We start from the raw sequence: 25,612 nt of genomic DNA on the forward strand, positions 1-25,612 counted from the left end.
CTAGTTTAATTAGGTTTTTATTTTTTGATAAAATTCCTTAATTTAAATAATCGCTCAGGCCCCGTCCACACTATGCCGGATAAATTTGAATCCGAATTTTTATTTATTCGGTTAAGCCTACCGTCCACACTAGTCCGGGCGAATCCGGAACAATTCTTCACCGAAAACGAATTTTCGAAATGGAACCGAATAAATAAAAATTCGGATTCAAATTTATCCGGCATAGTGTGGACGGGGCCTTAGGCCTAGGGCAAACGTCGAAAATAATAGCCAATCAGAATCAAGAACATTTTCAAAACTGACTGTGTCATTTTTCGTCTTGAAATCGGCACGGATTTCCAGACCACCAAATGAAAATATATATAAAGTTGCTAATGCGCACTTTCGATAACAGTGACACAATAACTAATGCGTTTTATATTTTTATTGCAGAAAACTGGCGGACATGTTTTTAAGTAGTTTCACTGGTCATTTTTCACAGGCTTCATGACAACCTTAGTTTTGCAGTGACGTCATTTCTTCGTCAAGATCTCAGATCAGATTTTTGATTTTGGGCGCCAAGTGTTTGAGCACAAAAAACATGTGAACATACCTGGTTTGGAAAGTGTTTGAAGCTGATTTCGGTGACCAAAAATACAATCTACAACATGACGCTATTGTACACAGGGGGGACCCAGTGGGTGTCCTGCGGTATGCCGGACAACCCGATAACGCTGTAATTACATACGATGCATAATACTGATCTCTATTTTTTTTAAATTCATTTGGGACACACCCCTAACAAATTCCGGGATCTGCCTTTGGCACAACTGGATAGAAATGATATGCTTTTGAGACTGATTCGGACTTTGAACATGCCGTAATAATAGGATAAGTATGGAAGAGGCCTTAGAGTGATTTTACGTAACTCGTCGTGAAACAAACATTATTTGTTAACAATGTGTAATTCGCAAATACACCGAAAAGCCTATGAGATCTACCATAAAACTCTATAAGTACATACTATCTATTTCAGGGATTATATATTTTAATAGATAATCCACTGTAGTTGGTCTATTCTATTTCACAGGTTAACCAAAATCGCCCTATTATATTGCCGGTTTGCTTGGCGTTGACACAGTATGTATTTCTGAAAGCCAACGCACAGAACTCACAGAACAAACTCAATTTCATGCCTAGGTTCCATTAATTCCTGAATTTCTGAATTTCTCCGAGATTTTCTTTCAAATCATTCTGTACTGTTTCTCGTATGAGAAAGTAAACATTTCAACAATCTTCTTTCCCAATGTTTCCTTTCCTCCATGTCTGCATAGTCCAGAAATGTTCTGTTCCTTAACGCTTTTGGTAACAGACTTTTCTCGATGCTATCAATCCTAATAACTATGAGAGACCCGTCATCCAGCTCAGCACTTTTATACAGTGCCAGATCTAGTTCCTGCTGGCAATGATTACTTTTCATGAAGTTTTTCGACACAATAGCAATGACTGTGCGACTTTGATAGATGCTGTCTGCAATGTTTTCTATCATGGCTTTACCGACTTCGAAATCTTTTCTGGTGACGCAATACTTGAAAGAGTATTTATCGAGAAGAGGGATGAGATATGTTGTGGTCCATTTACAGTCTTGGTTACTGAAGGATAAGAATGATTCATATTTGTACTCATGGGATGAGCCACGGTGCTCTAGAAAGAATGAAAGAGGTATTAGACGAAATACATCTTGTTACCGGCGTTTGCATTGCTACGCGGCCACCCCAGACAAAAATCGCGACGTGCACTTTGCAATAGACTGCCGTCAATCAAACAAGTTGACGTCATTTACACGCGTTTGGATCGGCCCGGATAGGCCCGGTGAGTGTGGCTCATAAAACTTGTAAACAATCGACCGAAGTTTTGGCGCCTTTTGAATCACACACGCGTGTAAATGGCGTCAACGTGTTTGATTGAACCCCACCCCCAAGAGCCCCCTCGCTAGACTTTTTCGTACAAATTTTAATGTAGTTAAGAAACAAATTTTAGGAAAGCAATAATTTTAAATTAGTCAGTTAACCTCATTTGATTTAAATTTCTCAAAAGAAAAGCAGGTCCAATGAATCTAAAAACTCACTATTTCTGGCAGCCAGTTTTTTAGGCTTCACTCTGTATAGATAACGAATGGTAATGACTGTCGCGAGAGCAAAGATTGAGCCCAGCGCTGCCACCAGGAATATGATATCAAGAGAGAATGTTGGAACACGAGCCTCGGAAGATGAAAGTTGTTTTTGAACTGAAAAACAGAGTACACCAAACGAATATAAATTGTTTGACCTTGAATGAATATAAAAGGAGTGAAGGATGGCCCTAGTGCTTTCCTGGGGGAGACCAACAACTTACAAAAAAAGTTACAGTCTCGATCCAGAACGATTTCAAGGAGGGTAGGCTGTAACCTAGAAAGACATCACATCACACGTCCTTTTTAGATACTATCTTATTCTTTATTCTTATTATTTTCAACTTCGAAGAGTTGGGGGGGGGGGGGGGGGGATAGGATAATAAGGATATTGTACAAATTAGTAGAATTTTTTTGTGGGCCTACGGTCTACTGGGGTCTTCTGAACTTATTGTAAAATTTCTTACACAATTTTTCTTGGATATATGGTACGTTTGCACTCTAAACTCGTAGACCTTCAAAATTTTGTACTAATTTGTACATACAATTTTATTAGTTACTTTAAATTTTCACGGATAAATTAGGCAGCTATTGGATCATTTCAGCCTTACCTGTATGGCTTTGGATCTTTACTTCAATCGAAGTCCAGTTGGTCCCGGTCGTTGTCTCGGCCCTACATACGTACGTTCCCACATCATCAAGTGTAAAGTTCTTAATAGTCAACGAAAACATTTTGGAGTTATTTTCAGGGGTCTCCATGGTGCTGTAGCCAGAAGGATGAGATAATACAGAGCCGTTCTTGGTCCAAGAGGTCGTGATGATCACATCGTATCTTGGGTACGTCACAGTACAAAACAGTGTTAGACGTTTGCCTAATCGCGACGTGACGATAGGCTGTTCTGTCACGACTGATGGTAATCCTGTGATTGAAAAGGTTAAACATTTTAGAATATTACGTTTAGTCTGGGTTATTTATAGTATTTTTATTGCAAAAAAAAAAATAGTTTTTCTAAACTCTGAATGACTCACTCTCTTGCCTCTGAGGTGTCGGTTACATTGTGGTCTAGCTTGGGTACAAACATATTTTGTCCATCATGACGTCAAGTCACTAACCACCAATCACGGAAGAAAATAAAAAAACACGCCATTTCCGTGCACGATTTATTTGCTGGCGACGATGGGTACATTTTGTTTGTTTTTTATTCAAAAAGATTCAATTTTAGCCGAATTTCGAGAAAAATCGCAAGTTTCTGTCAGTTCACAACGCCGCTATTAATTACGGGGCGATTTGCTGGTAGAGACTTTTATTGGAAGGCCAAAAGCAACTTCTACAACTGAACTCCACTACTAACTAACTGAGAGTATGTGGACCGCGTGGCACTAATGAAATAGTAGAAGATAATATAGGTAAGTTGTAGTGCTTGGGAACGAGGTTATTCCGGGCGAAAGCCCTTGGAATTAAATTCGGAAAAATTAATTTCCGACCTCGCTGGGATTCGAACCCACGACCTTCGGAATTGTACTACCGATGCTCTACCAGCTGAGCTAGAGGTCAGACTGAGAGCAGGCCGGGGTGAAATAGATGTTAGGTCGCGGTAATTATGATGCAAAGATGAGAGTATGTGGACCGCGTGGCACTAATGAAATAGTAGAAGATAATATAGGTAAGTTGTAGTGCTTGGGAACGAGGTTATTCCGGGCGAAAGCCCTTTCGCCCGGAATAACCTCGTTCCCAAGCACTACAACTTACCTATATTATCTTCTACTAACTAACTGAATTATCTCAATGCATATATCCTTTTTATATGGATTTGTACAATAATCAAATTAAATGACAGGTTGTCATAATTATCCGATATTAACTAATAAATTTCAGGAGGCGTTGCCTCTTAATTAGAATAGGAAAACTAAGAATATCTAAATGATGAATGAATGAATCAAAAATCAGTTTGCACACGAATAAACTACGATCTACAAGGAAGCGTTTGATCATAGAAAGGTCAATTGTTACAACGGTTTAAACGGTATTAGGGCACGGATTGAATACAGATTGACTTAATAAACTTCAGGGGGCCAAAGAGTCAAATACGACATATGACAAGTCCAGACCAAGACAGGAAGGTTACATAAGACTAAGGTAGTTCAAGGCCAAGACTTGGTTGTACGTACCACTCGTGAAAAGCACATGACTTACGGGCTTGTGTATCGTCTTTAAGACATGCGTAATAATTAATTGAGCGATAATAAAAATAATTTAAAGAGGTATGATATTTGTTTGATTGTTGTCCCGTAACACCGCCATGTTCGTTGCTTCGACTACACTTTTCCCTCCAAAACCACCACAGGGAGACCAATACTAGTGTTGTAATCATAATAAGACGACCTTGTAATGTAGTATTTATCTTATTGGATCTACTGACTGTCTACCCAAAAGTGTTACCCAGTCCCAGCCCCTATACCCCCACTCGTTTCTCCAAGGATTGTTAAGGGTTCCTACCTTCGTTTGCTCATATCTTACTGGACTTGCCGACTGTCTACCCAAAAGTGTTACCCAGTCCCAGTCCCAGCCCCCATACCCCCACTCGTTTCTGCCAAGGATGGTTGAGGGTTCTTACCTTCTTCTGCCCGAATGAGTCGCGTGTTGCCTCTCTCCTTCATATTTAACACCTTAACATGACACCAGTACACCCCAACATCTTCGTCTGAAGCGTTGTGGATCCTTAGCATCGATACCACGGTGTTGTTATCGAAGAAATGTTCCTTGTGATCAACCAACTGACGATTGTTGTGTGTCCAAGTAACTATAGTTCGCGTCTGAAAGATATCAGAGACCAAGCATCGTAGACTGACATTCTCCCACCTTGATTTGAGAACCATGTATTTTGCTATATGCACGACTGGTACAGGGTCTAGAAAAGTGTTCACGTTTTGTAAGTCCATATATTCTATACTTTTGCTGTCCCCTGTTACTGTACTGGTTTTTACTATCTAAAAGCTGGTATGTTTTCATTAGCTATATCTAACCCTCAGGTCTGTGTGTTCTTCTCGTCCTGTCCTCTACTGTTGCTTGATATACAGTCCTATACTCACTATATGGGTAGCACGTGTATATCTAGGTTACTTACTTCTGAACACCATGGCTGTACTCTTCTCGTCCTGTCCTCTGCTGTTGCTTGCAATGCAAGTATAATTTCCATTGTTATTCCTGGTCGCCAGTTGTATTCTCAAATTTGATTCATGCTGCTTGCTTTTAACTTTTAGGTACGGTTTATAAATTGGACCAATACCTGTGTGATTTGTCACTTCAAGGCCGTTGAAGAGCCACTTGTAGACGGGTAACGGATAGCCGGATGCCTTGCAATTTATCATCGAAGTAGCACCTATCATATTCTCAGAGCTTGGGCTGATGAGTTTTATGGAAGGAGGAGCTTGACGAAGAAAACAAGACACTTTTAACTACACAATTGAGTAGGGATAACAACACAATTTGGTAGGGTAACTTGAATTATATGAGGGGTGGTTTCCGCCAAAATGTGGATGTATATTTTAATGTGCAATACTATGTTTCTTTGCTGTCTTTTTCTTTTCACTAATGCTAGTTGACTTTACTGTCTTTTTCTTTTCGCTAATGCTAGTTGACTTTACTGTCTTTTTCTTTTCACTAATGCTAGTTGACTTTACTGTCTTTTTCTTTTCGCTAATGCTAGTTGACTTTACTGTCTTTTTATTTTTGCTAATGCTAGTTGACTTTGAAAGAATTCAATTCGGCACAATTCACTTGTTCATATTCCGTTAAAATCACTTTGGAATTTTGTCACATTTTCGTCTTTCTTATTTGGACGAGTTCATTTTCCGTACCCTGACTGTACCGGGTGGCAGAGGGTTTTCGTACCATGACCGTACCGGGTGGCAGAGGCTTTTCGTACCCTGACCGTACCGGGTGGCAGAGGGTTTTCGTAGCCTGACCGTACCGGGTGGCAGAGGGTTTTCGTACCCTGACCGTACCGGGTGGCAGAGGGTTTTCGTACCATGACCGTACTGGGTGTCAGAGGCTTTTCTGTACCCTGACCGTACCGGGTGGCAGAGGCTTTTCGTACCCTGACCGTACCGGGTGGCCGAGGCTTTTCGTACCCTGACTGTACCGGGTGGAAGAGGGTTTACCGTACCCTGACCGTACCGAGTGAAAGAGGGTTTTCGTACCCTGACCGTACCGGGTGGCAGAGGGTTTTCTGTACCCTGACCGTACCGGGTGAAAGAGGGTTTTCTGTACCCTGACCGTACCGGGTGGCAGAGGGTTTTCGTAGCCTGACTGTACCGGGTGGCAGAGGATTTTCGTACCCTGACCGTACCGGGTGGCAGAGGGTTTTCTGTACCATGACCGTACTGGGTGTCAGAGGCTTTTCTGTACCATGACCGTACCGGGTGGAAGAGGCTTTTCGTACCCTGACCGTACCGGGTGGCAGAGGGTTTTCGTACCCTGACTGTACCGGGTGGAAGAGGGTTTACCGTACCCTGACCGTACCGGGTGAAAGAGGGTTTTCGTACCCTGACCGTACCGGGTGGCAGAGGGTTTTCTGTACCCTGACCGTACCGGGTGAAAAAGGGTTTTCTGTACCCTGACCGTACCGGGTGGCAGAGGGTTTTCGTAGCCTGACTGTACCGGGTGGCAGAGGATTTTCGTACCCTGACCGTACCGGGTGGCAGAGGGTTTTCTGTACCCTGACCGTACCGGGTTGAAGAGGGTTTTCCGTACCATGACCGTACCGGGTGGTAAGGCTTTTTTTTTTTTCAATCATACAAAATCTCCCCATTCAAGAATTTCTGTTAGCTAAGCAGTGACCAATAATTGTCTCAAAACTTGAGATAAGCTAGCACTAGGTAAATAAAGTCAGTAAAGATTCTCAAAATCATACCAAATACATCCAGCCTCCATTCACAGACATCATGGCTGCTCCCTCCCTGATCTCGACATTCATATCTCCCAGAATCTGCAGTCGACGCGTTCTGTATCAAGGTCACCATCGACCTGACCTTTGACCCTGGCTTTTGGATACTTGTGACGTTACTTGTGATGGTTTTTCCATCCTTGAACCAGACTAATACTTGTCCTGATCTAGGTCTACCGAAACACGTGAGGTTCAGCGTGCTTCCTGGTTCTACTTGATGCACACCAGAGGGCGTTGTAGTACAGACCAGATCTCCTCTAACGTGTGTATTGCCTGTGAAGTTCCACAAGACTTCAAAAACCCATTGATAATAGCGTTTTCTATAGATGACGCCACAATAGTGCATCATGGGATCGAAACGTGACATGCTGCAACAATTAATTAATATTTTGTAGTATCGTTGTTTTCAATTCCTGGAAGAACTATGGTTTTTCGACTGATACTCGCAATGTTTGTCAGCATTTCGATCCCTCAATGCTTTGCGATATCTATTTTTAGTAACCGTGAAACGTTGCTATTGATGAAAAATTAGTACAAGTGGGTCAAGCCAATAACACGGGTTCTATAATTTTGCCCGCATTTTAAAAATAATTACTAGACCAACATGGCCCCAGACCACAGGCAGCCCAATCTTGGTTTTTGTATGTATGCATATTGCGAAAATTCGATATTTATGAATTCCTCTTTATTTGCAATAAGATCTTTCACCCACTTGTATGGAACTTATTGTGTCTATCTTAGTTGTTATTTGTAGGGGGGGGGGGGGGGGAGCCTTACTATTTCACGGTTTTTCTTAAATCATATACCTCGTCTAAATAAGTTATTTCCACTTAATGGGCTGCCTGTGTCCAGACTTCGTGTTTTTGGGAATCGCTCCGCAGTTGGGAAAAAACTACCCCGACAGTACATAATTGACGGCCCCTAAAATCTCAGAAGATATAGATTATAACTTGTTGTTTGGGTCGCGAAAATATGAAAATGAGTGGTTTGTGTGAAGTTTGGATCTCAAGCACTTGTTTTCACTATTCTTTTCATATTCAGCTTTACTTCTAATGTTCCTTAATAGAACTAGAAATTATCATATCTTGATATCTGATACGCTAACCATAAGACTATGAGTTTAGGAATCATTTTTCGTGAAAATAATCACGTGAATAGTTACCATAGCAGCGACACGTCAGCCGCAAAACGGGCCCTTTTTGCCATTAGAAATTAAAATCTCGGGTTTCCCGATTGTGTAATATGAAAGTTTGTTTTGATACCTATTATATGAAAGCGTTTTATTAAAATCGTGACTATAGAAACCAAGATATTAAAGAAATATCGATTTGTCAAGATAAAAAGTTTTCTGTAGTCCAAGTATTTTTTATATTGCGTCAGTTGCCTTATCATTCTACGAAGAAAAAAACTGTAGAAATTGAAAGATTTTTGACCGCGTAGTTTTTGAGTTTTTATTTTTTGAAATAACGCGTGTAACCGACTTTTCGTGACGATATCAAAATAAAAATTCTTCAAGTTCTGGTACTGCGCATGCTCGTGCACAACCTGGCGCGCGCGCGAACAAAAACTATATGGAGCCACCAGGGCGCTAATTAGGTAAAAGTCGACGTTGCGCACTTCATTACGCCTGATCTCCATCAGTGCTCGGTTTTAAGCCACCTTTTTAAAAAGACTGTAATTTAACCCCACCTTGTTTTATAACTATAAGGACAGGCCCACGCCATAAACTGAGCCTTCAACGCACACCTTTTCCTTCCACACTTCCACATAAACACTCACACTCACACACACACACGTCCCACACCCACACATACTTTGATTGGTTAGATTTCAATCAAGTTTAAGTGTTATTATACTCATCCTCTTTATAAGAAATATCAATTTTCAAAGAATTAAAGGTAAGCCTCTTTTATAATGAATCGAGACGCCAATGTGTCTCACTAGTTTAATGACAGAAAGATCAAAAATGTCGAGGGCTGAACCTGTTACTAGAAATAATAAATCTTAACAAAACTACACACACACACACACACACACACACACACACACACACACACACACACACACACACACACATATATACACTCGATTGCAAAAACGTTGTAGTATACATATATACAAATACCTAATGAGATGCATATTGCAATTTTACTTTTTTAACCCTCAAAACCAATTGATTTATAATCTGTAGGATGTAAAACACAAGAATAAAATATTTTGACGTTCATTGAATGAAACAAATAATAAATAAAGCGAGTTTTCTGTTTTGCATATCATTAACTATACTGAATAAATTAGGTATTTGTATAAATGTATACTACAACGTTTCTGCAATCAAGTGTATATATGTATATTTTTTCCAGTTGTCCATCACTAGGGCTTTCTGAAAAAAAAAATTCTGGGAAGATATCCCATATATTTTGATATACTTTATATATATTTATACTGAACACTTTTATAACCGAGTAAAAAAAAAATATTAAAAAAACTGGGTTTGATTAACGATCTTGAGCGTGCCTGGAATAAGAATTACTTCAGAAAGTAATAATAGACGTCGCAGCCGATAAAAAATGGCACACCGATTAATAGTAAAATAAACTAAAAGCTTAATTGAAATTGTTCTATGTATGTCTAGTTCCGAGTTAATTTGGCATAGCTGGTTAAATAATGGGGGATTCGGTCCCCACGCAGGAAACAGGGGGAAAATTCAATTAGGAACCGGTCATGCATCCGGTGAAAGAAAAGGAGAGAAAAATACGAGAAGAGAACGGAATATACGAAAGGAGAGGAGAGGGACAGGAAATGAGAAAAGGTGAAATGAAATGAATAAATAAGGTGTCTTAAAAAATGATTTTTACAAATGGAAAACGGATTAAAGAAATGATAAAGATTTAAAAAGTTAAACGAGAGAATAGAATAGAGAACGAAAAAAAAAAAAACACGGAGGATACAGCAATGACTTTTAAATGTCAACTGCATCATCTGTATGTCCCGCTTGCTGTCATTCAATATTTTTCATTCATCCGCCAAAAAATCTTTTTTTTTTTAATTGTTTGCACATCGTCTTATAGATAGATCAATGTCTATAGAAATTTAACGTGGTGCTGTCAATGCAGTTTGTAATACTAACAACTACCAGACTATTTGCATGTTTAGCTTTCGTTTAACAACGATTGCTTCATCTTACTTCATTCGACTATCACTGCGATTTAGCTTACTAAAGAGAGATAAAATTAATGCAGAACTGATGTATAACTGAAAAAAGCTTGACTTTAACGTGGTTCATGACTATTCATTAATAGGTTTTAGCTAAAAGAACTTACTGTGGCGAAAGGTAGGAAAAAAGCTTATAGAACAAAAGCGTTTTATTAAGACATCATTAAGATATGAATAACGTAACAGAACTTGCTTGCAATAAAACCTTCGACACCACATTGTCACTACTGGATGAATTTTGAGCTTAGTCAAAGATAAATGTAAACTTGTAACATAAATGAATGACTTTGCTTACCATAAATGACAAGAGAGAGAGCAAAACCAAGGAACGGATTCTTATTGATCCTCATGAAGGTGACAGCGTCGCAGAGACACTATACAATATTGCTTTTTTGATCCTATCGGGATTGATGTTTTCTCGAGATTTTTGAATCCATATTGAATACTAGTCATTTTGGAAGCTACAGAATATTTGAATAACACCAGATGGTTGCTTGATATTCATTATTTTATGTCACATCGTAGGAGGACAAACTCGTTTCCTTTAATTTACGGTCTACATTTGCATACTGGTGAAAAATAAATGTGAGAGGAGTTGAACGCGTGCCAAATTCATATCGAGAATTTTCTTACACTATTTTTTCTCAACCGAACTAATAATAAGAATGAGGAATGTTTTAGGAAAGCCATGTGAATGGCTTCCTGTGTGTGTTTTTTCTATTTTATTTTTTATTTTTTATTTTTTTTATTTTTTTATTTAATGCATATCGTGTTGGAGAATTCAGCCAGTAATTTTGCCGATAGCTTAGCGCGGTTTTCATTGAAAATAGGTCGCAGCTGGAGCGATCGAAAAAATTATATATATATATATATATATATATATCATATTATATACATATATACATATATATATACTCGATTGCAGAAAGCGGTTGTAGTATACATTTATACATATACCTAATGAGATTCAAGATATCAAATGAGGTGCAGAACGTTTTAACATGCTTAAATACGATTGATTAACCACGAAATTTTATGGAATATATTTTTAACTTGACTTTGTGCGATCAGTCATGTCTCTGATAAAGAAGATAAGTAAAAACCAAATAAGTTACTTTTTAAGTATTCATTTGATACCTTGCATCTATATATGTATAAATAGAAACCTAAAAAATAAACCGTCCTTTTTTCACGAGGGTAGCACTTAATAGCCAGTGACTAACAAACCTGTGGCCCTCATTCCGTGATCGAATTGGAATCTAGGAGTTGATTTTTGCGGAGGGAGGAAAACCGGAGAACCCGGAGAACCCTCGAAGCACAGGAGAGAACCAACAAACAATTCTACTCATAAAACAACACCGAGCCTGGCGGGACTCAAACTCGGTTCGCATTGGTGAGAGGGGAGCGCTCACACCGCCACGCCACCCGTGCTTCCCAAAACAAAGACATCCTTTAGGCATTAGAACCGAAGAAACGAAACAGAACTCTCAAAGCATATTTAGAACTTAAAAGACGCTAACAAAACTTTTAATATTAAGTGGAATATTCTCAAAAAATGTAGACCGTATAGTAATGTAAGTAAAAAATGTAATTTATGTCTAACTAAAAAGCACATAATTATCTGTAAAAAGCATTTATGTAGCTTCAACAAACGCAATGAATTAGCACGCCCTTGTCGACACAGGAACAAATACAGTCAATTCATGCAAAAAACGTTGTCGTCGACCGGCTCAAGCCTACGCGACTGGACCGAAAGGAATATGGGTAAAAGTCACTGAAGCGGTTAAATATTCGTTCTGAATTAATTGTTCCCGCTAGTAATAAGATAATAATGGCGGGAAACAATTCATCAAATGCATGTCTTCGGGTTTAGGGAAAGAAAAACAAGGTAGTTATGATTTAGTTTACAATTTTTCGCGCATGCGCAGTTTTCCGGAAATGAAACATAATGAAAATTATGCTTTCAAACCTGCTTTCAAACAGAGTTCTGCGTTTACTTCCGATCAAAATAAGAATTAGAAATCGGGAACATATTTTATTTTTATTTTTGGCAAGTCTTTAAACGTATACGCTCTTATAGCGGAAGTCCAAGAAATCCTGGTCTCAAAAAAATGGATTATGCCCTCGTTCTTCGCCGCAAGTAACTTATTTGGTATTATTTATCTTCTATTATATATCAGAGACATAAGTATTGCACAAAGTCAAGTTCATTTTTGTGGTTAAACAAACATATTTAAGCATGTTTTACATTCTGCATCTCATTTGATATCTTGATATCTCATTAGGTATATGTATAAATGCATACTACAACCTTTCTGCAATCAAGTGCACCAGCCATTCACCCTGATGAAGGCTGTTTTGCTTGCTGTGCTGTGTGGAGTTATAAAACACTTATTGATTGGCAAAACACTCCGCTACGCGTCGTGCTTCCCCTGCTAACACTTCTCTGGTGTTCTGCCAATCCACACATCCTTTATAACAAATCCTTTATGACTGCACACAGCGCGCGGCGTTTTCTATTCCTTCAAAACATGTTTTAACATTAAATTTGAAAATAAAACTCTGCTGAATAGATCTTATTTCAGGTTTTTTTATTTATCAAACTGAGCTTACTTTTACCCCAAAAGATTTCAAAACGGTTTTTTTAAAACTAGTTTTTCAAAACCGATTTTTTACTGTACAAAATAACTTAAAGTGGTAAATATCGCAGGATATTTGTACTCGCCCCAGGCTTTCTCCTGCGTTATTTGTAGCGGAGCCTCCCTTAAGAAAAAATGGTAAATAATCGAATTGATTTATCATGGCTTGACTGACGTCACTTCCGTCCGTCCGGCCGTCTGTGTACACGACACAGGAATCTCGCTTGATGTCAAAACAAAACTACCCACAAATGCGGTTCTCAAAAGTTTTCAATATTTTTTTATTGATTAACATACTGTGTTTAATTATGATTCTTTTGCTGTGATTTCTTACGATTTTCAACTAAAGTTTTCTCGGCCGATATAATATGTGACATAATGAACCTTCGTATAGGGTTACTAAAATAAATCTTTTCCTTCCGCGGCAGTGCTGGTGTTTGTTTTTCACTCGGTTGGAATTTCGTCAAAGGCGGTCTGTTCTTTCTAAGCATGCTCGACGAAATGGCAGAAACTAAGGAAACTCTAGAAATTTAGGATGATTACCATTCAGCAGAAAAATCTGGTTAGGAAGCCTAAAAAGTTTTAATGGACTAAGTTTTGGACGGTATTTTTGATTTACGACTTTAAGCGAAGGATATAGTCGCCTTCACAGTTCCCTGCGCCATCTTGAAAGGTAGCCGTGCCTTTTGAATCGAAGTGAGACGAACGTTATATATCGCTTGCAATGATAGGCACCTTTTTTTACCACCTTATCCTTTTGAATAATTATTCACATGTATCTATTATTGCAAGCTCTCCGTTCGTCTGGCTTCGATGTAAAGGCAAGGCTACCCTTAAGATGGCGCAGGGAAATGTGAAGGGGAATATCAGGAAATTCCGGTTCGAATCACATCGTTCGGAAATTATTCAGTACAACCTCTAGAGGTTCTCCACAACTTCTGAATGTCATTTTCGAAAGATGATCGAACCATTATCATTCTGTCCAGAATTTCCATTTTTTTTTTTTTTTTTTTTTTTTTTTTTTACTGAATGGTAATTAAGCACCCCTGGTTACCTGGTATGTAATGCGCATGCTCGAATTTGAATCATAGCTAGAGCTCCGTAAATCAACGGGTTTTTATTTTACTCCCTCAAAAAGCCGGGGTTTTTTTTTTTTGTTTTAAAGCTACACGTTCTGCCATCTTATCGACTTTAATATTGCAAAGGCTCTAGTGACTAGTCTTTCAATACATTTTTATGAGAAATATTCTAACCAATCAGAGCTCTTCAAAATTTTAGGTTTATGTGCTTGCTACTAGAATGGTGTCTATAGATTACTATGTAGCTCGTTGTGCACAGTCTCGTTCGAATGAACATGATACTTCTCGTGCCCTTCTTCGCCACTATGACGAACAAAACCTGCATGAAAGAATTCGAGAGTATCTTTACGTTTTGGTTATTGTACTGATACTGATAATGCGATGATGATGATGATGATGATGATAATGCGATGATGATGATGATGATGCCATGATGATGCTGATGCTGATAATGCGATGATAATGATGATGATAATGCGATGATGATGATGATGATGATAATGCGATGATGATGATGATGCTGATAATGCGATGATGATGATGGTGATGATGATGCTGATAATGCGATTATGATGATAATGATGATGATGATAATGCGACGACGATGATGATGATGATGATGCTGATAATGTGATGATGATGATGATGATGCGATGATGATGATGATGATGATGCTGATAATGGGATGATGATGATGATGATAATGCTATGATGATGATAATGATGGTGATGATAATGATGATGATGATAATGCGACGATGATGATGATGATGATGCTGATAATGTGATGATGATGATGATAATGTGATGATGATGATGATGATGATGATGCGATGATGATGATGATGATGATGATGCTAATAATGTGATGATGATGATGATGATGATAATGCTATGATGATGATGATGATGATGATAATGCCATGATCATGATGATGATGATGATGCTGATAATGTGATGATGATGATAATGATGATGATAATGCTATGATGATGATGATGATGGTGATGAGATGGTGATGTTGATGCTGATAATGCGATGATGATGATGATGCTGATGATGATGCTGATAATGCGATGATGATGTTGATGATGATAATGCGACGATGATGTTGTTGATTAAGATGATGATGATGCTTTTGATAATGTTGATGATCATAATCATAATGACGATGATGATGTCAAAATGTTGGTGATGTTGATGCTAATGATATTGATGATTATGTTGATGATCAAGTTGTTAATAATAATAATGTTGATCATATTGATGATTAATTATTATGATGATAATGTTGACAATGATGATGATGATTTTTATTATAGTGGTGATGATGATGATGATCATGTTGATGATGGTGGCGGTTGTGGTGGTGGTGGTGGTATATGGTTGCAACAATAAAAACCTACCTTTATGGAAGATGTTGTTCTTAATCTTTTCATGTTTAACAAAGAGGCACGTTAATCCAATCACCATGGCAACCAGCATGAATACACCCGCCAGAGTGATCGGGATCCACATCCACTTGCAACATATTTCCTGTTCTGATGTTGCTAAAGAAAATGAATAAAGCGGTACTTTTATATCGATATTAATCATTCAGGTGATAAGCATATCAATTTCGTTACAGAACAGAAAAGCTACGTTTTAACATAGCCGCGATGCCAACGGACAAGTATATAATTTGAGGAGCTTTTGAATGATTGTCAAAAACACTATAAAATATTATGCCGTGAACGTGACGTTTCCGTTTCTAGAGCTCTAATTGGATGAAAAGTAATTTCATGCGCTGTGATTTGTTATGACCGTGACGTGTCCCGTGACCGTGCCTTGCCCCGTGCGGTTTCACATTCACATTAAACCAACTCTACTTGATTACAAATAACCAACCTTGTGATTCAATTTGGTTCATTGGACATGGAGCTACAAGCTTCTCCTTGACGCCTTGTGACGTATTCATACCACAGGTATACCAACGACAATCACTTTGACTGTAGTTGAATATGGTGACAACCATTTTAATCAACGTGTTATGGTGACCTTTGTGCTCTTGTAAGGAACGTGTTTTGTACTTTGACTGTGGAGTCAACTTCTCGCCATTTAACGCCCAGTAAAGTCTCGGTGGTTGTTTCTCGCTGTTAGGGTATTCCATTTCGCACGAAATTTCAATTTCCTTAGCTTTGACTGTAGGGACATTTGGTACCATCCCGTGCGTCTCATTTGGATCTTATCAAGATTTGAGAACACAAGTTTCAGCCATCCCGAGGTTGAGGGTAAGACTGGGTCGAGTTGGCATTGCAGTGCATTTTGGGGCCGTTTAAGGAACGAAATGGCCGCCATTTTGGAAAGTCCCTAAAACAAGCTCACAATGCACTGCGATGCCAACTCGACCTAGTTTGCCACTCAACCTTAGAATGGCTAATAAACAAACAAGCTGACTTTTAAAGATGGTGCATCCTGATTGGCTAAGCGATTACTGGTCTATTTGACGTGCTAGAGAACTACGCCAGGTTTTAAAATAGTAAAGATAAAAGATCAGTGAATGTATGTTTTATTTCTCTGTCATTCCCTAATGCAGCACTATATATTGCATATTTATGTATAGACATATGTTATCTTATTTATATTCTATCATAATTTTAACTTAATTTATTTTCTTAATCTATTATATTTTATTTTGTGGCAGTACCTGCAAATTAGCAAAATATCCTATATATTTAGCTAAGTGTATTTTTGACCATGCGTTAAATAAAGTTATTGTATTGTATTGTATTGTAGTATTACTCGACCTCATGAGCTTAAGGATTCAATGGGCTACGCCTCATGATTCATTGGCCCATAGCCCATTCACGTCAGCTATGGTCTAATTGACCCTTTTAGCTTGGCTGGACATATACGTAATGTTTTCTCATTCCAGACTACGTGTCATTCCCTAGAGTATAATTTCTTTGTTTAACAGTTGTGCATGAGAAGACACATAAATATAGGTGCAATTCAAACGAAGGATCTTACTGTCAAGAGAATGACACGTGGTCTGAAATGGAAAAGAATTATTACGTCAAAGCTAAAAAGGTCTATTTACCTCGTCCATGGACTGTCAGTTGAACGTGACCAACAGCGAAAGGTTTTACTGATGTTGTTACTTCTAAAGTATAGTTCCCTGAATCATCTTCATTCAGGTTGTGTACTGTCATCGAGAAAAGTCCCCGGTCTGTCCCTGGGAAGAACCAACGATTATGTATAGTGTACTTGGGGCTATCGTGTAAGACTTTGCCATCATAGTACCATTCACCATAGGACAAGGGCCTTGGGGTGTACTGAGTGGAGAAGGAAAGTGTCACGTCGCTACCATGGTAACCATCCACGTGTTGATGTGGTGACGTCACCAAGGGTGGGTTTGGCAATAATACTTCTGTTAACAACGAAGAAAGCAATTTTAAATTTAACAATTAAAAAGTGGATCCACAGCCGCCATGTTGGAGGGCAGGAACAATGCAATGTTTTTACTTGACAAGGTATTGCATTTGTCAAACGAGTAAATAACTTTGTTTTGGCCCACAGATTCGGCTGTCGTTTAACCGTTCTATTCTCGTGGGGGGAGGGGGGGAACATTCTCCGTTTGCAAGACACGTCATCGCGGCCATGTTGGTGGTATTTTGAGCAAAGATTCCTTATTGGCCTCCATTGTTAACACATGTCTGCCATGTCTTTGTATGCATTTGAATCTCTTGGAAATGATTGCAAACCATTAATAAGAGGATATAAAAATAAGCTAAATTGAAACAAGGTACTTGATCCTAACCGTTCACTATGAGTAAGAACATTTGTGTTTTAACTTCACGTCCAGCTGAATTGATCGCCCTGCAGTAGTACAGTCCACGATCTTTTAAATTCACTTCAGACAGTTTAAGCTTCAACTCCGTCTTGGACGTGTTCACAATCCTATGCTTGTCGGTGATGATGTTCCCAGGCAGCTTGAGCCACTGGAGTGATGGTACCTCACAACTTGCTTGAACTGTGCATGTTATCACTGAACTGTCTCCAGCATCCAACATCAAAGCTCTCGGCTCTACTTGCAGTACTATCTCTGCCGGGGAAAAAGGGAAAATATCATGATTAAGTATTAGTTGATAGAGGACTGAATCGAATGGATATTTATGTCTGCATTCCTTGTTGAAGACCTAGGTGAATTACTGTGCGGACACATGTACACTAACCCACCGGACCACTTGAAGAAAGTTGACCAATATCACGACATAAACTGAAAACGAAGAAATCAAAAGCCTGAACCAATCAAGAGCTAGATATCCAGGAAAAAACTTAGATGTTATCAAAAACTGTGGAAATGGGAGATCGTGATTGGCTGAGGTCAATATTGTATAGAACGGTCTGAATACATCCACCCGGATGATCATAATACTTCGATTAACATTGAGATCAATATGATACTGATTTTGCTCTCTCCTGATTGGCTAAAGTTTTTTATCTTCAATTTTGTTCAAGTGCTCCCGATTATTGTCTCTGCACTGTAATGTTCATTTTTCCTTTTAATTCTTTTTTTCGATTTCCTTCCCTTTCCTTTCCTTTCCTTTTCTTTTACTTCTAACAGCTCACAAACGGCTTGTTGCCAATGGTTACTTCTATTATAAATTAACAAATTACCATCAACACAGACGTGACGTTGAAGAGTCGATTTGGTTGAGTTGTTTTTCCATGTACGACAAGTATACATTGCAGTTGTATTGATAGGAGACACATTCTGAAGTACCAAGCTGGACCACCAAACACCGCCCTGGAATGACGTAGTGACCACGTGATCTGACACTGATTGATTACCTTTCAACCAATCAAATCTGTCTACAGCATCGTCACGTGGTACTGAACAATTCAAGACGACGTCACTTCCTGCGGGAATGCTTTTTACTTGAGCACCGTTGATAGTCACGTCAATATGTATAGCGCCAACGAAACAAGCCAGCAAACCTACAAAAGAATGCGGAGAAAAGGAATAAGATGTAACTGTTTGTTCAAAATCTGACAATTGATTGCAAGCGATATCAGGGAAAAAACCTTCGAATTTTGTCGAAAACCTGCTCTGAAATGCAGACGGTAAAGTAAAACAAGCAGCTTATGTCAAAACTGAATTCCTTTTCGGTGATAACAACGATTATTTCGAGAAGCTTCATAAATCTATTTTTTGATATCAGATTGAGCTATTGTATTGATGCACACCAAAACAAGTGTTAAGTCATGATAATAAAGCTTTGTACGGCTTGAAAACAATTTATTATACATTTAAAAAAAACAAGCTTAGCTCGTGATACTCTATCTGCCATTTGTTGTTGCTGTTTTTTTTTTTTTGGTTGGGGGGGGGGGGGGGGGAGGGGCAATTGTATGTCATTCCGTAGACACTGGTCTTAAAATTATTCACTATGATTCACTAAACTTGAAGTCCTTGTTAAGGATTGGAAAAACCGTTAATCGTATCGCGCTTTTTCTGCGCATCGGACTAAAAGCATGCTACAGTTTATACTTTTTGCTTTTATACGACTAACTTAGATTAGCCCAGAGGTTGTCTTAGGGTCAGGCATCGATAAAAAAAATTAAATTCATTTGAAAATAATAATAATAATAATAAATTTAGAGAATTCTTTTCGTATTCAAGCGGTGAGCGACAAAAACTATTTTCTTGAAGAAAGGCTGTTGTACAACGCTAAAATCTTGTTATTCAGAAAGTTTAACTTGTTTGGAAGTGTAGATGACCGATGAAATCGGCATCAAAGTGTTAACCCAAAGCAAAAATTTGAATCGAAAATGAGGTTTAGGCCTTCATTTGCTTATTTCCCATACATTTTCTATAAAAAAGCCTGACAAGGCTACATTCTAACACAAATCATCAACAAAACATCTTCGTACCAATTGAAAATACCGCTTTAACAAGCATTTTATCATAGTACATCAGGCTTTGAGTGTTAATCCAAAACCGAAAATTGGGATCAAAACTCATACGAAGGTCTGTATTTTGGCGCGTCTTGCCCGTATTGCTCATTATTGAAAAACAATTCCTCTTAAAATCTACAAATGTTTTAAAACTAATGACTGCTTGTCTTTCTTATAATCCTTCTAAAAATTTCAGTGTATAATATTTAGTACTCTTACGAATCCTTCCAAACAAAATTCCACTTGCTCAACTCATATTCTATATTAAGTCAAATTCGAATTCCTTTTACTCCCACGAAGATATAAAGTTTTAATATAACAGTTATGCTTCACTACACCACTTCAAACTAGTTCGCTAATTTACTCATCAGATCACGGCGTAAGTCTAATTCCCTGCTGGCAGTTTCTTCTTCGTTGGCATTCATATCATGCGATGAATCTTCGAAGGAGGGAGACTCTCTTGCTACCAAGGAATAAGTCAAAATGATGTATGAAACTCGTAGTTTTTGATACGAAAACCTGCCTTAAGAGCGCTTCAAAACGGCTAAATAATAAAGCTAAGATTACAAAATAAATATATATCGGTAATAAGTTTTTCATAGGCAAAAAACAAAGTAAGAATAATATTTTCACTGGCAAAAAATCTTGAGTCATCAATCCTATATTCGCAAAAGTCTGACTCAAGTAACTGGAAAAAGTCAACCAAAGTCAACCAAATACCAATTTAACTGATTTCTTAAAATGTTGACTTCAAGAAAGTAAGTCTTGTCGATCAATAAAAGAGAAGCGACATTTAGAAAACTTCGATGAAAGAAAAGTAAAAAAATAGAGGTTCCACATGGCCTTTATTCTTGCTATTTACTTCATGCTTGAAGCATAAAATTTCGTTTCCTGTTTCTTATATTTTTCTGCCTTTATTTGCTATAGCTTTTCACCGTGGCATTTGTGATTTTATTTAGAAGAGATTAAATATAGAAGTGGATTTTATGGTAACGTAAAAAAAAAAAAGAAAAGAAAAAAGAAAAAAAAGAAAAAAAGAAAAAAAAAAAAAAAAAAGCAAGGCAGTGTATACGAAAGAAAATAAATATTCTACATATCTCAAGTTATTCTTTAAAAAAAGAACTCAAGTTCTGTATTATTAATAACCAAGCAATTACTTATGGAAACCAAATTTAAGAAATATATAAATCATTACTTACCGATAATATAAAACCTTAGAACATTCATGTTGGAATTGCAGCAAAGTTAAGTTTGTTCTAAGAAAGGAAGTTCTAGTTTTATAGCTGAGTAATAAAAAAATATCCATTTAATTAAACATTTTTTATACGCTCTGACGTGCACGTGTTTCCGGGCCGAATCGACAAATGGCAACTCTATGTAATATTAGACACATCCTGCACCTGTAGTAGCAAGCAGCGAGCAGATTTTCCAACCAAAACAGTTTGTCGGTGATCAGTTATTATAACAAACACTGACTCAAGTGTTTCCAAAAATAGTCGTTTTTCTTCGGCGGGAAAGTGAAATTCTTACGAAAGCAGATCAGTCACGACATGGATTTTTGCAGCTGCTAATAAGTACACTTACTATATTAAATACTTAATTAAAATTGTGGACAAAAATAGTCGTTTTTCTTCGACATGGAAGTGAAATTCTTGCAAAAGCAGATCAGTCACGACATGGATTTTTGCAGCTGCTAATAAGTACACTTACTATATTAAACACTTAATTAAAAGTATTTTCAAAAATAGTCGTTTTTCTTCGACATGGAAGTGAAGTTCTTCCAAAGCAGATCAGTTACCTTTTTGCTGCTAAAATCTCGACAAAGAAACTATATCAAGATTATTCAGATTCATTCACTGATCCACCTGCTACTAAAGGCGCGATTTTCTCTTCAATTTGTCTCGCAACGACGTTGGAGCACAAGTTGTATAAAGGAGAATTGTAGCGTGACAAGCTGACAAGATATTCTCTTAGTCTGCTTCACGTATTTTCAAGTCAGCTCACGCCTTCTTATTCTCCCACGCATCCGTTTTTAGTGTCGGTTGTCACGCAACGCTCCCTCCCCACAAACGGCTGCTTGCATTCGAACTACATTCCTTTCTCATTATTTGGCCGATCACAAGACGGGTTACATATTTAGAGAACCGTTCGCGGACTTTTGATCTGACCAATCACCGTGCAGCTTTTATTTCGCATCCTCAACTCGTTCATAGAAGAAGTGTACATGCATATTTGGCCTCTTGTATTCATAGTTCGGTATTCCTGATCTGAATGCGCATCAGAAGTCGGCTATCAAAACTTTAGTCCAAGAGAAAAAAGATATTTTTGACAATCTTTCAACAGGGTTTGGCAAATCTCTAATTTACCAAGCTCTGCCTCTCGTATTTGACTACAAATATACACTAGAGTCTGGTCACATCGTGGCTGTTGTGTCTCCTTTAATTGAGACCTTTAGATCCGACGACGAGTACGAGAACGAGTCCGAGTTAAAACTTTTAAAGATTGGCACTATCTCTTTGTAGTCTTGATCGTGTATAAAATAGATTGAAATTTTAGATTGTAAAAAATCGGAAATCGACTACGGTTTAGCGTTATCGTACTCGTACTCGTCGTCGTATCTAAAGGTCGCTAATACGTCTAATGGATGACCAAGTCGCAAAGTTACATAGTTTAGGAGTTAGTGCTGTGAAGATAAGCTCACTAGAAGAGGAAGAACGGTGTGAAGTCGAAAACGGCGAATATTCCGCACCGATTCCTTTACCAAAGTGAAGCTAGCGTCGGATTGGCAGCGTCGGATTGATATTCATTGAGATTCAGAATCATTTCCGGGGGAGGTCAAACAGGTCATTCTACTAAAATCCTCTTTTTCCCCTAACGGTGGACAAAATCACAAACGAATTCCGATTAAACTTTCTTCTCTGACTTCTATTCATGATATTCTATGCTCTTAGTAGAATACACTGCCTATTCTCGACGAATTTACGGATTTTGATCTCAGCCTCGGATTGGACTCGTATTACAAGTCACAAATGAATGTACATTTTCTGTTAATGAACGGCAAAAGGTGTAATACGAAGCTTAATAAGTTTTGAACTTCGATTTAAAGAGATGTTTACAACTGCTATTTAAATATAAATTTTTTTACTTTTATCAATCAAATTAACCATGAATCAACAAAACTTGCTATATCTAATGCCATCGCGATGACAACTGCAGGTAGCCTCCTTCGCAGCCGTTCTTAGGGTCGTCACGCAACGTTTCGAAACGTTGCGTGACGACCCTAAGAACGGCTGTGAAGGAGGCTAAACTGCAGGCGGCGATATGTAAACTTACTAATTTGTACATGTACTTACTAATTTGTGCCCACCTATACAAATTTTTAGCTAATTTCCTCGAGCTTGAATATTAAAACTTTTCGATTAAATAGTTTCAACAAATGGCAAGGTGTTATGAAGTATAATTCTATGAGCCTCACTCCACCTTGATTTCATGTCTGCATTGTTTATTCAGTTAAATGTGTTTCTCCATATCTTGTCAAGAAAGATACCTTAATGCCAGTGATCTTTATCAATCCACACGGCTCGTGTTTCACATCTAAATTCAGTTCCATTGCATGCAACAATGTAACCGGGGAAGGGAAAAGGTCTTTAAAATGTTGAATCATATTTTTTAAATTTAATATAAAAACATGATCAATCCGAGGCTGAGATGTAATACGATCCCAATCCGAGGCTGAGATGTAATACGATTCCAATCCGAGGCTGAGATATGTAATACGATTCCAATCCGAGGCTGAGATGTAATACGAGTCCAATCCGAGGCTGAGAGCAAAATCAGTATCATGAAATGTAGATTCCGATACGAAGGTTAAAAGTAAAATCGAGTTCACTATATGAAGGTTAGAAGTAAATAAATTGAATGTTTGATAAAAATTAAATCGTCAGTCTGTTGTTGTCAGTTGAATGTTTTGAACGTAACTTGTAATACGAGTCCAATCCGAGGCTGAGATCAAAATCCGTAAATTCGTCGAGAATAGGCAGTGTATTCTACTAAGAGCGTAGAATATCATGAATAGAAATCAGAGAAGAAAGTTTAATCGGAATTCGTTTGTGATTTTGTCACCGTTAGGGGAAAAAGAGGATTTTAGTAGAATGACCTGTTTGACCTCCCCCGGAAATGATTCTGAATCTCAATGAATATCAATCCGACGCTGCCAATCCGACGCTAGCTTCACTTTGGTGATTTCTTTCGAGGATGTTCTTAAGCAGCTCGATTGAAACTCACCATGTTTATACTTTCGAACACTGTGATTGGCTCAATAGGAAACAATACGCTCGACCTCATTGGTACGATCCAAATAATGAGAAAGGAATGTAGTTCGAATGCAAGCAGCCGTTTGTGGGGAGGAAGAGTTGCGTGACGACCGACACTAAAAACGGATGCGAGGGAGACTAACGCCTCCTTCGCTCCAGTCTGGGTCCGCAGACCTTGACTCTTACGTAACAAGAGATGAAGTCAGAACACTCTTAAGTTAAGATCTGAATCTTCTCAACAACAGAAAAGAGAATAAAGAATAACGACTGCGTGGATGAGAAAGATCAAAACACACGACCTTGAAACAGCAAACTTATTTTACGAAGTTTTCTAGAGGAAGAAGTATACCTTAACTCTAAAACTCATTTGCAGTGCTTACTCACGGATATGTCAGTGCGATTATTGGTTGTGATAAATGATTTGAAATATCCCGATGAGATGACCTGTCTACTCGAGTACTTATGAAGTCAAAGGGGAAAAAAATAATGCTTTTTGCAGCTGCATTGGCGACAAAAGAAAAGCCCGTCAAACTCAGTCGACATTTTTAATGACAAGATTAAGAAATATTAAACGGTTTTCGGCTTTAGTTATTTTGATCTAGACACACGGGATGCTGAGAACTGCATGACGATACAACTGTAGGAATCACCCGATACGATCGAAGTATTATATGTCAGTTCAGTTCTTATAAAAATAATCCTTATTAAAATTACAAAAAGTAAAAGAACTACTTACCAAAAATAAACACTTTCAGAAAAAGCATATTTAGATATGTGCAGCCTGTTGAAAAGCCGGTAAAGAACTCTGAAGATACTGGGGATAAATCGGTCCTTGGTTGTCAGTTTTCTCAGTGATAACTTTTAGTGTGTGTTGTCAGTCGCCTTGCAAAATGCAAAATGGCTATCCGAAATGAAGGTTTAAAAAGTATAGCTAGGTGCACGTCACAATCCACATGTCGAAATAATTGAGGGTTTTGCCTGCGTAGGTGTTAAACATGTTGACAAGGTAAGGCCGTGGATTTGCGTGAAATCGTGAGCTCGCGAGTTTTTCAATTTTCGCGAAGGTTGTTCTCAGATTTGCGACTCTAGCATGTTCTAAAATTCGTGAATCGTGAACGTTTAATATTAAATTTCCTTGTATCGTCGTGAACTGTGCGGAGACCCTCACCTCGTTAATAAGTTGTGTGCACACAGTTTCTCGTACGTGCTCTCTCGGCGGATTTATTATCGATATTGTAGTGTTCTAAGACTCTTTGTTTTCTGCTTGTTTATAAAATAATTGGGATACTACGCGCGCTATGATTGGTCGAAAACCATGTTTGATGAGAGTAT

The 25,612-nt window shown here is 38.2% G+C and overlaps 2 protein-coding genes across 3 annotated transcripts; both read right to left on the reverse strand.

Moving 5' to 3' along the window:
- Position 1: 1 nt before the first annotated feature.
- On the reverse strand, positions 2-10,786 carry LOC116300880 (contactin-5). Its single transcript, XM_031709848.2, has 7 exons — positions 10,607-10,786; positions 7,063-7,368; positions 5,275-5,577; positions 4,765-5,058; positions 2,761-3,069; positions 2,108-2,266; positions 2-1,683 (listed from the first exon to the last, which is right to left on the reverse strand). The coding sequence occupies exons 1-7, from the start codon at positions 10,659-10,661 to the stop codon at positions 1,229-1,231; spliced, it is 1,881 nt and encodes a 626-aa protein (XP_031565708.2). The 5' UTR covers positions 10,662-10,786; the 3' UTR covers positions 2-1,228.
- A 2,429-nt stretch (positions 10,787-13,215) lies between these two features.
- LOC116300875 (neural cell adhesion molecule 2) lies at positions 13,216-25,382 on the reverse strand. 2 transcript variants are annotated; one of them, XM_031709839.2, is made up of 7 exons: positions 25,017-25,382; positions 18,690-19,010; positions 17,830-18,114; positions 17,110-17,439; positions 15,918-16,253; positions 15,437-15,580; positions 13,216-14,348 (listed from the first exon to the last, which is right to left on the reverse strand). In XM_031709839.2, the coding sequence occupies exons 1-7, from the start codon at positions 25,042-25,044 to the stop codon at positions 14,257-14,259; spliced, it is 1,536 nt and encodes a 511-aa protein (XP_031565699.1). In that variant the 5' UTR covers positions 25,045-25,382; the 3' UTR covers positions 13,216-14,256. The 2 variants fall into 2 exon arrangements, with proteins under 2 accessions (XP_031565699.1, XP_031565700.1); XM_031709840.2 differs by lacking the exon at positions 25,017-25,382 and adding an exon at positions 21,167-21,209.
- Between the last annotated feature and the right edge of the window lie 230 nt (positions 25,383-25,612).

Source organism: Actinia tenebrosa, unplaced genomic scaffold (assembly GCF_029948245.1).
Source record: "Actinia tenebrosa isolate PJP-AT-01 unplaced genomic scaffold, QUT_ActTen_1.0 PGA_scaffold4__44_contigs__length_22323623, whole genome shotgun sequence".
Lineage (NCBI taxonomy): Eukaryota > Metazoa > Cnidaria > Anthozoa > Actiniaria > Actiniidae > Actinia > Actinia tenebrosa.